Here is a 15,430-nt window from a genome sequence, read left to right on the forward strand (position 1 = left end):
CACCGCGAGGTACCCCGGATCCCATACTTCTGAGTTCGTATCCAAGGAGGGAGGATCCCGCCTGGAGGGACCTGGATCCAGGGTATAGGGATGAGGGATACAGTGGATCTCGAACTTTCGTGGGACAACGGAGATCACAGACGGTTGCGAGATGATGTTGGATGATTGGAGAGCTCGGATCCACGGCGAGTGTACCATTACAGTGAGGTGGATCCAAGCGACCTGGATCCGGATGAGTGTACCCATAATAGGGTGACCATGATGATTACGTCATATATCCGGTGGATCTGAAGATAACACAGCTGGGATGATGGGTCAAGGGAAGAAGGGACATGCAGCCGAGCCTGGTAAGGGATTTAGCAGATGAAAGACATAGAAGGTAGAAACCCAGGCAGGTATAGGCTTAAATATCAATACAGACTCCAATTTGCACAGTGACACGCAAGTGCCTTCCTGCCCTCAAGAACCGGAACTACATTGGCCGTACGAGCTCCGAGAAGGTTGGGAATTGCGAATCTAGTGTTGGTAGTGATAACTGGATAATACATTGGCCAGATCCTACAACCTAGTGAGCTTTTCCTTTACTTGTGCAGATCCGACAGGTTAACCGAATTTACTACTTGGTCGGTTACACCCTAGGGGCTCTCAACTCTCAAGATCCCGTCACAGGAGGCGGCAAGTACGACTTAAAGGACAACACAAAGGCAAGGGAACACACCCGCAAGGCAACCCTACGGCTAGATCCACGATCTAGGCCCCGGATCCATAAGCTCGAATATTCGCTTAGGATACGGAACCATCCACGGACGCAGAGTGAAGATTTTCCACTGCTGCTCCACCCCATCCCCACGTCTCGCCAAGATACTCAAGCTTCACCACTTGAACTCTTCGGAAGTTACCGAGAGAGCAGATCCCGCCCTACCGACGGGTACACAAGGTGAGGAAAGTTCAGCAGAACACGGATCATCGGGGGACCCCCTCCGTTAGTCGGTGTCTGGGCGCAGTTGGTAAGTTGGATCTGGCAATCTCGCAGATTTTGCTGATCCCGCTACACCACATTGCCGCCCCCAGCCAGGCTTCAAGTGGCTAGAACTACAGCAATATATAATCAAAGCTAATATGAATAAACGGAGAAAAATCATAACACTTACGGGATCTGTAACCATTTTGCTGGCTTCCATATCCACCCTTCCTTGCGCAGTAGCGGCCACACAACTTTGAAATCCACGACGCACTCCATCTTGCTGGATGGGGCTCGGAATGAAAAATGAGCGGTGACCACGAAAGGGGAACCGAAATTTGATTTTTTTTGAAAATGTGTAGTCCGGCTCTTACCCGCGGTACTTCGGTACTTCAATCTGGCTGTAAATGTTATCCAATAGAATTAGTTGGTTTCATAACGTGGACCAATCAAAACCTTTTAAATACGGGAAGTGTCGAAGATGGTGGTTTGCGGATTTCGAGCCATAGTGAAATCAAGTGTTTCTTATGCTGTTCAGAACATGCTGTTCGGAACAGCATACAGTATTGCAAGGCTCCGCGTCCAAGGGGTTAGCCGTAGCGCACCCTATTGTTTTGCGTGTCGTCTTGATTTTGAGTATTTTTGCATCGCTTCACTTCCGATGACACACTCCTCAAGAAAGAGATGGAGCTTCTCTCCTGTCACAGTGAATCAAGTCAAATCACTGAATGCGTTTCGTTTAGCGACACACCAGTCTCTAAACTCCTTTTGGCGTTTTGTGTATGCACGCTGCGTTTTTGTAGAGCGCATTTGAATGGACTTGTCGTACGTGCGCTGGGCAGACTCCCTCAGCTCGACTGACATCCGTGCCTCCTCCGCCATCGTCGTCTGCAATTCTCTTGGAGTGTTTCCTATACATGTACCCTGCTGTACTAAAATTTTGCCTGGTCATCAGTTTGTTGAACCTAGCCCACCGGTTGATAAACCGATTATTTGACCCGTTCTGCTTTAATAAATAGGATTGGATGTCAGGACCCGGACTTATGATAATGTGACGTTAGAAACAATACCCACGGCCTGCAAAAATGAAAAAAAAGTTCCCGAGTTAACGCCTAAAAGCCGTCGTTCGTTCATCATCAATTATGGCAGCCAGAACTCTCGTGCTGCTGCCGCTGGTCAGTCTGACGGCCTGGAGTGTCAACGCGACGCTCATGCGCATGCGCCATCAAGTGCGTGCGCCTCCCGGCGCCGAGGCGCTTGAGTTCATCCCCGGTTCCATGGACGAAACTATAATGGAAACGCTCGAGACGGGTGATCTCATCTTTTTCCAGCGCAAACTGACGGCGCTGCAGCCTCTGGCGGCACTACACACGTGGGCTACTCGTCTGCGACTGCGTCCGCGCTTCGATCATTGTGGCTGGATCTACGTGGACCGTTTGGGGCGCACCTTCATCGTGGAGGAGACGCTGAACAAGGTGCAGTGCCGTCCGTACAGCACTCGACTCTTGACGTCTGAAGCCACGGAGATATTCGTGTTGACACTGAAGCATGAGGTGGGCATGTTGATGTGTAGTAGAAGGCTCTTATCGCTGACAGATATTTACGCTGCAGCGCTCCAAGGAAATCCAGGAAGCTGCTAGTGCTTTCATCACCGAAAATGTAGGGCGTAGGAGTCGGATCTCACTGCGTCACACGGTCTCGGCGCTGATAAATCCGAAAGAAGTGCGCAAGCCTAGTACCGATGCAACGCCTTCGTTTCCATGTGCAGGCATGTAGTAGAACCATGATTGTCTGATGTTGTCTGTGCTTACCAGAATGATTTTTTTCTGGTGATGCAGCTTTTGTTATTGAAGCATACGATGCAATGGGGATCGCCAACAAGATCCAACTCACAAGCAACCAGCCACCACTTTCTGCAACTACTGTGACTCCGCGAGATTTGGTAGCGAGCAAGATCAATCTACAGAAGAAATCAGGGGAAGAGAAGCATCCCGCTTTCGGCCGCTTACTCCCTATCAGGCTTGAGTAGCTAGCTGCCTTAAGACAAAAGTAATAACTCACTGGTTGGTCCTTTCGTGTTGGACTCATCAAGGCAACTGTGGTGGCTGCTACTGCAGACAAGCCTGTCGGACTCCATTATTCAATGGGAAGACACTTGGAGTGGAAAGCTTGTCCATTCGCGTAGTCGCGGAAGGACGGAGGTACATAGGCCCACTCCTCGTTTTCCTTGGCAAGCAGCTTCTTGCAAAACGAGCATGGTGTCTGGTTAATCTTGTCGTAGTAACCAAGCCACGTGAAGAGATGGTAGAAACATGTCTCCGGGCGCTGCTTACGGAAATGGTCCAGTGCTTTACGGCCGTGCAGCGTAACAAGACGGAAAAGATTGTGCGATGATTCCGACCACGCGCCGAGTGGGGCATCCTCATTGTAAGGAAAGATGGACAGTCGCTGGGTGTACTTGGTCACCTGCAGACCAGCGGCTCGAGCCTGCTCCTGCTCTTTAATTGCCTCGCGCGCCTCAGTAATGCGCTGCTTAAGTTCCTCCATCTCCATCTTTGTGGCCTCCTCGGCAGCGAGCTTGGCCTTCGTGAGCATATCACCTTTTTTCTTCTTCACAAGCTGCTGTTGCTGTTTCTTGTGCTTATTGCGAGTGCTACGCAGGCGGCCACCGGCGAAGGCTGGGGAAGTTGGTGTAGACGGTGTCATGGGGCTAGCAGCCACTCCAGCCTCGCCGTTGGGTCCGCTCTCAGGAATGGGCGGGCAGAAGCTCAGATGCACTGTTACTTCCTTGTTTATCTCACATTTGATTGATTTGATAACTCGACGGCCGCCCCGTGTAGTCTCAGCGTGCTTGAAAAACTTGAGTTTACGGTTCTTGGCCATCATGTAGTCCATCATCTCGTTGAGTGTGGCTGGCTGCTTCTCTCCGAAGGGGTCGAACACCCTGCTGCGCTTGTGCGACTTAGGCACGAAGAGGCTGCTGGGGGTGGGAGGGCAGCGTACGTCACCCAGCATCTCGAGGCGAGGGAAGGCGCCGCTCAACTGCTCCAAATACACGGCCTGAGCCTTAGCGCCCATGTCCTGAACCTGGCTTTTCCAGTGGTACTCGAGCATGAGGTTGCGGTGAGTCTGGCTCACGCCCTCAATGGGCTTCGTCTTCCCATCTGCAGAGAATGAAAAACGTCAGCTTTTATGACACTCAGCAAGAAAAATAGCATGGGGAGTATGCTCACCGAACTCGGGCACGAGCTTGCGCAGCAGTTTGAGATTGGTTTGCACGCGCTCCAGTTTGTTCTTGATAGCTAGACGCAGCGCGTCGTCGGAGGCCTGTCCGGGCTCCATCTTGGCGTGTGCCTCACATAGCTCCAGGATGATGCTCTCAGCCGTGGAGCGCAACACGCCGACGCGCCCCAGAAGAATATCGGCCAGGTAGAAAGGGTCGCTCATTGTCGTGTTAGAAGGGAGCGCTTATGCAAACTAATTTCGAAACTTGGAAAAAAGCAAGAAAATGATTAGGCACAAAAAAAAAAAACTTATGGCCAATCAGAACGAGCTTTCCGCTTCAACTTTCGTCCACGCTCTGTGGCTCTTCGCTCTCATCCATTTCGACATCGACATCCTCTTCCTTATCACCTGTACCCTCGACATCATCGCCATCGTGGACATTGTAGGACGTTTCGCCGGTCTCCTCCTCATCATCGATGATTATCACATTGCCATCGTCAATGTCCGTCGATAGTAGTTTCTCTAGCAAACCAACGGGTGTCTTCTTAACCGAATGCTCCGTCTTGATGACAGTTCTACCAGGAGCCGATAATGGGGCGGGGCCAGCGGAGGTGACAGCATTGTCGGTCATCTCTTCTTTCATCTCCACGTCGGCAGTGCTGTTGTCATCCGACAATCGTCGCGCTGCCTCGTACGCCGAGATTGCCGCCACATGGGCCGCTACGGACTTGGCCAGCGAATTCGTCTCACGGCGCACGTCATAGCCACCCTCCAACACCGAGACTACACGACCGTCACACACCTCAGCTGCCAGTTTAAGGACCTCCAACGTGGCCCATGCATAGTCCTCTTCTATGTATCCGGCAGGCACGTTAGGGTTGTTTACAGCCGCTATACCACCGATGATGTCGTCGCGGTGGCCGTCAAAGCCTGCTGAGATGAAAATAATATCTGGCTGGAACGCTCGCATAGCCGGCAATACCTTCAACTCAAGCGCAGATCTGAATGCCTGCGAACCGCTACCAGCGCCCGTGTTCTCAAGCGCCACATTGACACGATTGCCTGTCTCGCAGGACTTTCCCGTTCCCGGAAAGTATTTTCCAGACGAGTACAGATGAATAGACGCAAAGAACGCATCGGGGTCGTCCATCAGCAGCTCCTCCGTGCCGTTTCCGTGGTGGATGTCCCAATCGAGCACTGCAACCTTGCGAATCCACGGGTACAACCGCGCGTGTGTCGCGCCGATAACCACATTATTCAGCAAGCAAAAACCCGACGACGGAGCGTTCTGCGTCCGACCATGACGCCCAACATGGTGTCCTGGCGGGCGGACTAAACAGACCGCGTTGTGATACTCCTTTCGCACAACCCGATCGACTGCAAGGCACACCGTTCCCGCAGCAGCACGAGCAACATCCCAAGATTTGCTGCTCACGAACGTGTCTAGCTCCACACCACTCTGCTCGAGACTAGCAGCGCCGAAGGCACCAACAAGCGGAGGGCGACCATTTTTACTTTGGCCACCACGCCTAGGTGTTTCGTCACGAATGCCAGAGTCAGACTCGAACACAAGAGCACGAGAAGATGGCGATGAAGCGGTGGGGGACGACGCAGACTGCGAACCAGCTTCGATTGATCGCTCCTTCAGCAGTCGCAAGTAAGTCGGGGAATGTACCATCAAGAGCGTTGTTTCCGGTGGGCACAGCTCTTCTGGTGACATCGAGAGACGCTCCAGCTTGAGTGTTTCTTGGTGTTTTTTTACCAGTGTGTTCAGTATGTTTACGACCCGCTACGAAATAAAGAAATGCAGAATTGGTAAAGCACATAAAATAAAATAAAAAGCACACAGCACTCACATCCATACGCTCGGGGCATTCGGGGTGGTCCTTCGGCGTATGGTGGTTGATGAACACAGGGTGATACGTCACCAACGTCGAAGGCTCAATCGGGGGCAAGACAGAAACCACTTCGTCCTGTGTCAAGTCGATCATTACACGTTTCAACTCGTCCATGACGCTGTATGGCGAATCGTGCTCTACACCCGCTTCATCTGTTCCAGATAAAGTATGCGACTTATTTAGCTCACTTTTGACAGCTGAAGACGTACTTGACAAGATCGAAGTTGTTATTGGAGTGAGGAACGTCGAGTTGAGCTCCTCCGGCCACTGGATACGCTGCCATTGAGCCAAACTGGAATCAACTGCTTCACGTAACTCCTGCTCACGCCGGAATTGTCCTGATGCCACCTTCTTCGGCTCACTTTTCACAATGAGCTCACTGCTGACCTGGGTGCTCTCGAATTTCGATAACGCAGCATCAGGCGTTTCCGCATCGGCCTTTTCATCGATCACACCCGCTTCCTTTCCAGTTGTGACACCTCCAGTCAATGTCGTCCCCTCCAGTAGCACCTCGGACTCTGCTGACTTTTCTTCGGATTGTTCTTCCGTTTCCGTAAACTCGACCATTTTTTGGTCATCCTCGTGGTCTTCTACCTTCCTCTCAGCATCACCAGAAGACTTTAGCTCAAATGGCTTCTGCTCCTCATCCACTTGAAGTGAGGTATGCAGCAGTGACCGCTGAATCGCCTGCACCATTTCGAGCGACGAGCTTCGCTCTTTCCACAGAGCTTCCATTTCGCTCATGTAAAAGCTGATATAGGCTTCCCTTAGCCCAGAGCTGTCACCTAAATCGTCAAGCTCATCCATTTCCTCGAGTGTGACAGCTCCACTACCGTCAAGCTCCACTTTATCACCGGACGAAACTGTCGGGATTCTGTTCCCTCCCTCCCCTGTTACCTTCGCTATATTTTCACGCTTAATGGTTACGCTGTTGTCGTCCATAACCAGATCCGATGTACCAACTGAACTGCCGTGTTCCACCTCGGTGGCGATATCGTTCCATGAAGATTGAGTCAAATTGAGCAGCGCACTGCGGTAGTACTCAAACTCTTGGGAAAAATCCACAAATCGAAGAGAGAGTTTCCGAAAACAGTTCAGTAGTGCTACTTCACATTTGTCTAGGAGGTCACCCAAAATTGGGTTAAACGAGTGCTCCATCAACTTCACCAACTGTGCATCCTGACTCACGCGCGCATGATTCTTGAGTGCCAGTGAGGTTTTCGAATCAAGATTGATCATGACTTCACGGTATACCACCGATATCTGATTCAATCGGTCTTGCTCGATCTTTATAATACCCTGTAGTGCGTGCTGGTGGTTTGTTTCCCGCTGAATTCGCTGACGCACATGGCTTTCTTCGACATGCAGCTGGCGCAAATGCTCCATCAATGGTGTTGTTCCGTCGGTAGCAGCAGAAGAGGAGCATACCTCTTCCTCTGAGATTTCCATTTTTGAAACCTCCTTTTCGGTTAGGAAGACGTCTTCGATGAATTCGCCCAATTGGATCCCGCTAGATAGCGGGAGTAATCGCCACACGCCGTCACTTGTCATGGGACTCTCCTTCGCTGTGGGCACTTGAATAGCCAAGCAGAACTGCCACTCAAAGTCGTCCTTGGGAACAGCAACTGTTATAAACAAAGACGCATCACCAGAATCTCCCATACTGACGTCATCATCCTTCTTTGCAGCATCAGATACGTCTTCGACACTACTCGTGGTGCTTTTAGAAGATGTAGAGCTAGTATCCTTTGCTTCATCACCACGTCTGTGTGACTCCGTCTTTTCTGTATCTGCATCTCCCGCAGCCTTGTGGTCAGAAGCTCCAGGTTCGATCTTGTCCTCCTCACCTTTGTTCAATTCAAGGGTATCCTCCGTCGATTCCTTCTCTTTCTCCGTTTCGGAGTCAGCTGCCACTATCGTATCTGTCTCCGCGAGCTCTTTATCACTAGTCATAATTTGCGAGACTGAAGATGCGACAACACGCTTATCGCCACTTTCTGCCAAGTCCGTGCTCTTCTCTACCACCGATATAGTAGACGGTTCACCGTTACCATCTTCAATTGCCGTACCAGTAGTTTTTTTTTCCTTCTTAATCGCTTCGCCCACAAACTCTTCGGGTTGCTTTTGCTCTAGTAAAGCGACTCCCATACTCACATCGACCAAAGATGCCTCGGCTGTAGTGGCAGCAGGCTCTTGTTTCATTTTTTTGTTCTCTTGTTCCTGCGATTCCTCATCCGACAAAAGATCTATAACCACAGGCTTCGGTGGGATCGATATCGGCACTTTCCGCTTCACGTATTTTGCTTTTTTCAGAGTGTCAGGTTGCTCCTTCGCTTGAGTTCTCATTGCTGTCGTGGTCGCAGAACTGTTAGTGCCACCAGGAACAGTTGTAGGACGAAGCGACGTCGCAGCCTTCAACTCACGCATATAATTTGCCAATTTCTGCTTTTCGTTACCACTTGACATCTGGAGGCGGGCACGATTGTCCACAACAGCTTGCAGTTTACTTTCAAAGCGTCCGTCATCTACAATGGTTGAATCGCTTCCGTCAACGTTGACTTTCAGATGGGCAAGATCGTTAATCGCACTGATCAACTTCAAGTGTCGAGAAGTGGACAATAAATCGAGAATAGGTGCACAGCGAGGCGGTGGCTGGAAAAGCGGGTCTACAGGCGCGTCGGTCGCGAAGATCTTTAGCTCCTCGATCATCAGTGCAATCGCTTCTTGAATTTCGTTTTTGCTCTGCCTCAGCTTTCGATCCCGTGTTGTAAATTCTCTTTTGATCTTAGGTCCAGAGCCGAAGATTTCGGTCTTCACCAATGGAGGCACGCTAATAACTTCTTTTTCTTTTTGTTTTTCCTCCCGTTTCTCCTCGCTCTTCATGGACTCGTGGTGAAAACCCCACTCCACTCTTTGAGAGGCTTCAACCATCTTTACTGATCGCTGAAGCTTTGACATCCAGGAGTTGAGCTTCATAATTGACAAGTTGTACTTGGCGTTCTGAGCGCTGCGACTGGCATAGCTCGACCCTCCAACCTGTCGCACCATCTTTTGCTTCTCCTCCTCCATCAGCTGTTTCAGATATTCGTTACGTTTCTCTGGGAAATTGAGGACGATTTCTTCGGGACGAGCGTCAGTAGAACCGATCGTTCCTCCAAAGTATTTCAATGCCGCCATGTCATACGCCATAGCCGCATCCTTGGAAGTGGAAAACGTGCCCAAATTGACAGCCTTACCGTTCACGTGAATCTGTGCATGGGCGTATACGCGGTGTACCTGGACGCCCAGATACTTTTTAGACAGCAAGTTAGGTGCCTGTTGCTTAGACGGACCTATCGACAATTCAGCGTAATCTATCTTGCGACGCTTGGCCTCTAGATGTGCAGGCGTTCCATGCGCATCAGGAAATTCCTGTGACCGCTTGCTCCGTCCGCGGCCTCGGCCTCGTCCACGACCTCTGCCTCGCCCGCGTCCAGAAGACGAGTAAATATCCACAGACGACGCGTGAGCAGGAGCGGACAGCGCAGTCGCTGCCGCAGCAGAGCTAGAGTTTTGTGGCCGCACACTGAAGGCTACTTCAGGGCGGATGAAGCTTTCGTGCAAGTGCGGAAAGTTAAGTTGTGCACTCTTGCCGTAGTGCATGAGCGCGGCCTTGTCGTAGGCATGAGCAGCCTCAATCTCGCTGCCGAAGGTTCCCAGTTGCAGGTACTTAGAGCCCTGCCATAGTTTGGCCACGAACGGCTTCTTGACGCCCTTCATCGACACTTTAGACACACCCCTATACTTAGACTCCTTCATAAGGATGGTCGGTTTGGCTGACGCAGAAGCAGTAGCAGACGCAGGAGCTGGGGAAGCAGCACGGGCGACCGAAGCTGAAGGAGGAACCACCGGTCGTCCATCGGGAGCGGCTGTGGATGGAGCGGTGGCGGTGGCGGCACCTTCCGCCTTGCGCTGCTTGGCCAGATTAGCGTCCGTGCACTTCTTGCAGTAAAAGTCTCCAGCCGGGATCTCAGTGAGGGGTGGCACAAGGCAGAACATGTGGTACTCGCCGTCGCAGCCGTCACAGAGCAGAATGCTGTCTCCGTTCTGGTCTAAGCCGCATACGACGCAACCATTGCTTTGAGCGTGTGGTCCTGCTGCCACCTACAACGGAACAAGGAAGCGAGAGGGAACTTAGCATGCAGCGATACAGATCCACCACTATGAATGACTACGCACGACTCCCGGTGCCTTATCTCGCTTGGCGCGGTCACCGCGGCTTCCAGCAAACATGGTGTCAAAAGCGTGGAAATGAGGGGGGGGAATGAGTCGCCATACCGAAGTCAAGTGAATATTGCTGGACTGTAATTGGTGGGAAAATGTCAATTGCCTGCTGCTTTAATTTTTAATAAATTAAATTTCTTAAAGTTTCGTATTAGACCTCACAGGTATTTCATTTAGATGGTGGACAAACTATAACAGGTTTGCCCACCATTCAAATGAAATACCTGTGAGGTCTAATACAGTACTGCACCTCGTTTTCGCGCCCTTGGACCCTTTGATAAACTTCCGGATGTGATAGATCCTGAATCCAAATGAACTATTGCTTGTATGCGAGAGTCTGATTTATTTGGAAATCCTATATGGTCCACCCCCGCAAAAACGGGGTGCAGTACTGTACTTGCTTTGGCCTTCCCGCCTCCGCTACGCTTTGGCGGGATTACTATTTAAAAAACCGCTGAACCCATGCGTACCTAAATCGATTTATTAATTTTATTTATTTGGGTCAGCATCATGCTTACCTGATTTTAAAAAATAATTTTTCTAATGATCTTGAATCGAGATTCTTGATCCGATCTCTTTTTTTATTGCTGGCTATCACTGTATCTTCATCTTCCACCCAAAACCACCAGCACTTCAAATAGCATTTATACAAACGCTACACAATACGTTTAGTTTAGCGTCGTGCTCGATATCACGGGCCGTTCCTGAGCCACTATGAAACTTAGCTCACCCAGTAGTAATGAATTGTCCAGCTTGCACTACTTACCCACTTAAACCGCCTATTTCAGTTTGTAAGTAACTAAATATTGATCACTTCTCATATCAAACTCAATGAAAGCTAAAAAAAAATTCAAATTGTACTATGTGTAATGTATGTAGCGCTCATTTTGTGCTGAATCAAAATTAGCACTCGAATCTGTGCCAGTTATGATTGAAACATTTGAATATTGTGTCGCAAGACGTTGCTGCTGTTGCTGTTGACGGTAGTGTTTTCTTTTTGATATGTAACGATGATTCCAGGATTATTGGACGTCATTTAGGCTCCAAGTTTATTAACGTTTCTATATGGGGTCTACTTAACCAGCTATAATTCCCACCTCTCGTGTTTTGTTGTTGTCTTGCCGCTCCATTTAATATCGTATTCTAAGCCCCTGTCGACGACACGTCCGCCAGTTAAGTAGTATCGATTGTTTTTTGCTGTCTTAACAACTATTAGAAAACAATGGTTTACAGCAGTAACACATATGAGTTCATTTTATTCGATCTAAAACTACTATCGTTATGGATCAAGTGACAGCGTTTATTAGCAGCGGCCAGCTTCTGTTGCTCAGTCAGTTACCTCACTCTCAGATAATTTATTAATGTTTCTACAACAAAATTATTAAAGTCATTGTAACTTGCAGAAACTATTAAGTACAGAGTATTGCGTATAATCCTCGAAACACGCATTCCTACGTGTACGCTAAAGCACCTTGCAGCTTATAATAGGAAGTTGCTATTTCTTTTGAGAATAAGTAGCTCTGTCTGTTTAACACTCAAATATTAAAAGCAACACGCATTATTAGAATAGTAAATACATCGTAATATAAAAACGATGCCGCCTTCGGATCTTGGATAGTCTTGTGCAAATCTCCATATGTGCTCTGTGAACCACATGAATTTACTGAGGTAAGCTACATGATTCAGTTTTAACCAATCAAAGCCGCCTTCGCTCCGCTCGGCAGCCAATGGGAAGGCTAAAAAATCTGAGCGTTTCGTGTGACGGACGGACGGACACCGTGCTAGCATTGATAGTTTAGGACTTGCGCTCTGGGCGCCCGCTCCGCGGACGCTAGGGCACGGCTGGTTGGTGTAGAGAGGGCGGCCCACCTCCGCTGCACTGCGGTGGGCTTTGCTTGTTTACTCAAAGCAAATCTACATATAATGTATATTCCGTGCTCTACTTATGTTCTGATTCAAAACAACAATATCCTGAGTGCTCACATATTATGGTAGACATGACCAGGGTTTAACGTGATCTGCAAGTTGAACACCATCTTACCCGGGAGGTTTTGTCTATAATCTCATTTGAGCGCATAGCTCCCAAAATGTCACAAATCGGAGGCGCGCGTGGTTGCAAATGTAATATATGCTGTGCAGAAGACGGATCAGTATCAATGACGATCCCAAATTGGCATAGATATGTGAGGAATCCCAGTGTAGCTGGAGTAAATACGCCTACTCAAACATATTACCATCCGCATGTCATCGCCGTGAGGCAGTCGACACCATAGAGCAAGGTTTGGTCATCACCTCGCACGAAGTATCTTTTAGGACAGGTAGTTTCTGTCGATGGTCACCACACACACCAATAGTATGCCTTGAAACCGTTCCGCTGAGCTCTTAATGATATTACTGAAGGGTATTTTCACTATCTTTCGCATGCATTGATCATACTTGCATAGCTGACGCACTTACTGACGTATGTGCATAGATACTGACCGACAGAGTGGCGTAGATCCTTTCCGAGTGGCATTTACTAGTTCCCATATGTATTACGAACATACGAAGCCACATAACTGTAGGTATATTATCATATCGTAGTGGTGTTTAGACGTGAATCGAATAGTAGTTCATGTAAATTAGGTGACGTACTTTCACTGCCAGCTTATCAGCTCGGCGTGCAATTTGATGTGTCCGTGCATAGCCGGCAATCTATTTAATGGGTGTGTGTCGCGTGGCCTTGATAACCACCTTGATATCCAACACCCATGCATTGGGTCACTGCTGTTCTCGGTACTTTTGCATCGTGTTGCTAGCTTACTGTGCCTACGCTTCGGATGGATCAGTCTGTATGGCCAAGCGCGTCGCTAACACGGGCATAGGTCACAACCGCGGTGATACAGGCAAGCTGACCGCGCGTTTGTAGGTAGTAGACAGCGCCATATTTACGCGCGCGGCGGGAATACCTTAGCACCGTGTGAAAATCCGCGACTCAACCGAGATCTTATCTCGACCATTATGGGCAGGGCACTAAAGTACAGCGCTGCGTTTAGCCACATCGACTTGCGACGGCCACCTGTCTGGTAATCACTACCGCAGACGTGGTTGTGTCTATGTAGGCAGCAACTTGTTCGTCACGCATAGTGCTCACCAAATACTGTAGTTTACATTCGTGAGCGCACATTAGTGAATTATACGCTGTGAGCGTTGACGGTACAGCTAGCATGTGTTTGCGTGTGCCAAATGTACTTTTTATCTACGGTCACGCGTATGCAGATAGGGACGCAAGGGTACACAATAGATATCATGCGCTAATTAGTAAATGAAACGTGCTATGCTCTGTAGGTGTGCCAACACTACTGACTGCGCCATAGGCAGCTTACCGTATGTGCGGCTCCAAACCTCGCACTGTAGTCCGGTATACTAAATACAAAAATAGGTAGGAAAATGGGGTATATCTACCAATTACTTGCTCTTCTGCTGCTTCTTTTGCTCGATGTACTTGGCGTTTCGGGCGGTCAGCTTGCGAGGGCGGCGGCGCCTCTTTTTCTTCTTGGGGTACCATTCAGGACCCATCGCCTTCTTGACATTTGACAGATTTTCCTGGCGACGCACCTCGGCCAAATCAGGTGGTGAGGACTTTTCCTCCCAGAACTCAACCGCTTTTGGGACGTTCGGATACGCTGTCGATTCAGCAGAAGCAGGTCAATATTGGCCTTGCACGTGGGTCGATAAACTGTGAGTAAGCTAGCAAATTATATTGGTTTAACCAATTACGTGCGTCAAAATATTAGCCAATAGCACGGTAATATAAGGCTGATATTATTATTAAACAAAATAGTAAACTGCTTTATTATTTAGTATTTTGCTATCTCTTTAATAGTACTATTTTGATATTTACAAACAAATGCATACTTAGCATGCAACAAAAGTGACTAAAAAGACCGCCTAACGCAAATGTCGTAAGGCCTTCTTTAATTAGAAATGTAATAATAATGATAATAAAAACGTCTCTACTTTGATAAAGTGTGTGGAAAATAACATCGCAGAGCTCTTAGAAAAAAAAGTCTCGCGATTGGACGTAAGGTAAACATTTCTGCCGAGAACGAAACGGACTGATTGGATGCAAACACCAAAGCGATAAGTGTTGACGATTAAATATTTACATTTAGGTACGCAAAACCTGTCGTATCTATTGCAAATCGGGCACAGCAACCGGCGAGAGACGGTCTGATCGTGCAACAGATCCAGTCAGTGTCGCAGGTCGGCAGGTATTGCCCAATCAGGGCGCGAGGTAATTGTGTCCGCTTTTTGGTCATAATTGTAATTTAGGCATACTTAAGTCAAGTCAGAAAGATAGGCACGGTCGATAAGATGGGACGTAAATGCATTCGACAGGCCAATTGTAGCCATGCGAAAAGGCATGAAAAAGCAGCAAGAAAGGAAACGGACGGACTTGTTGACAGACGGACGGACAGACAGGTTACTCGGTAAGGAAGCGGGAAATAGTTTAGGATAGTTGTCGGGCAAAGGTTTAAGACGACTCGGTGGATTTGATCCAGTTATTTTGGGCAAGTATACTACATTCTTCTATACAAATCCGTCAGTTACACGTTTAATATGGTCCACGTCGACGAGGTTCCGTGCGCTTATGGACCTCTTCACCTTCAGTTGGTCGGCGGCCGACGGCCACGGAGCCAGCGAGTGTGAGCGTCAGCTCACTTGGCAAAGTGAGCTCGGCCATTGCTCTCAACAAGTCGCCGAAGGTCTAGCTCAGCACTCCAACCCCGATGACCATGCTCTAGATAACGACGACCACGCTGAGCCTCCTTCCGATCAGTGCCCGAGACCACCAGTCCTGTTCGAAATTAAGGGCGCTCACAATCCTCACTGGTACAAATTCGTCCGGTTAGTGCCGCATAGTGACTTTGAAGGGCTGGACAAGGCGGAACTGGTCAACGCGCAGGCTAAGGCGGCGTACTGCACAATATGCAGCTCGCTTGTTGATTTCCGTATTGGCAGAAGCCGTGTGAAAGAGCATCTACGGAAGTATCATCGAAAGTATCTTAAAACGTGTGAAAACGCATCACTATAGTGAAAC

General features: G+C 49.0%; 3 protein-coding genes across 3 annotated transcripts; 1 reads left to right on the plus strand and 2 right to left on the minus strand.

Annotated features, from left to right (window-relative positions):
• Positions 1-2,053: 2,053 nt before the first annotated feature.
• Positions 2,054-2,737, plus strand: PITG_19410 (uncharacterized protein; the record flags this gene model as incomplete). The annotated part of the gene is made up of 2 exons (XM_002996980.1): positions 2,054-2,514; positions 2,573-2,737. The coding sequence occupies 2 exons, from the start codon at positions 2,104-2,106 to the stop codon at positions 2,735-2,737; spliced, it is 576 nt and encodes a 191-aa protein (XP_002997026.1).
• A 281-nt stretch (positions 2,738-3,018) lies between these two features.
• On the minus strand, positions 3,019-4,408 carry PITG_19411 (uncharacterized protein; the record flags this gene model as incomplete). The annotated part of the gene is made up of 2 exons (XM_002996981.1): positions 3,019-4,125; positions 4,195-4,408. The coding sequence occupies 2 exons, from the start codon at positions 4,406-4,408 to the stop codon at positions 3,098-3,100; spliced, it is 1,242 nt and encodes a 413-aa protein (XP_002997027.1).
• A 1,134-nt stretch (positions 4,409-5,542) lies between these two features.
• PITG_23160 (histone deacetylase, putative) lies at positions 5,543-10,356 on the minus strand (the record flags this gene model as incomplete). The annotated part of the gene is made up of 2 exons (XM_002996982.1): positions 5,543-10,227; positions 10,303-10,356. The coding sequence occupies 2 exons, from the start codon at positions 10,354-10,356 to the stop codon at positions 5,743-5,745; spliced, it is 4,539 nt and encodes a 1,512-aa protein (XP_002997028.1).
• Positions 10,357-15,430: the final 5,074 nt, after the last annotated feature.

Source organism: Phytophthora infestans, genomic scaffold (genome assembly GCF_000142945.1).
Source record: "Phytophthora infestans T30-4 supercont1.93 genomic scaffold, whole genome shotgun sequence".
Lineage (NCBI taxonomy): Eukaryota > Oomycota > Peronosporomycetes > Peronosporales > Peronosporaceae > Phytophthora > Phytophthora infestans.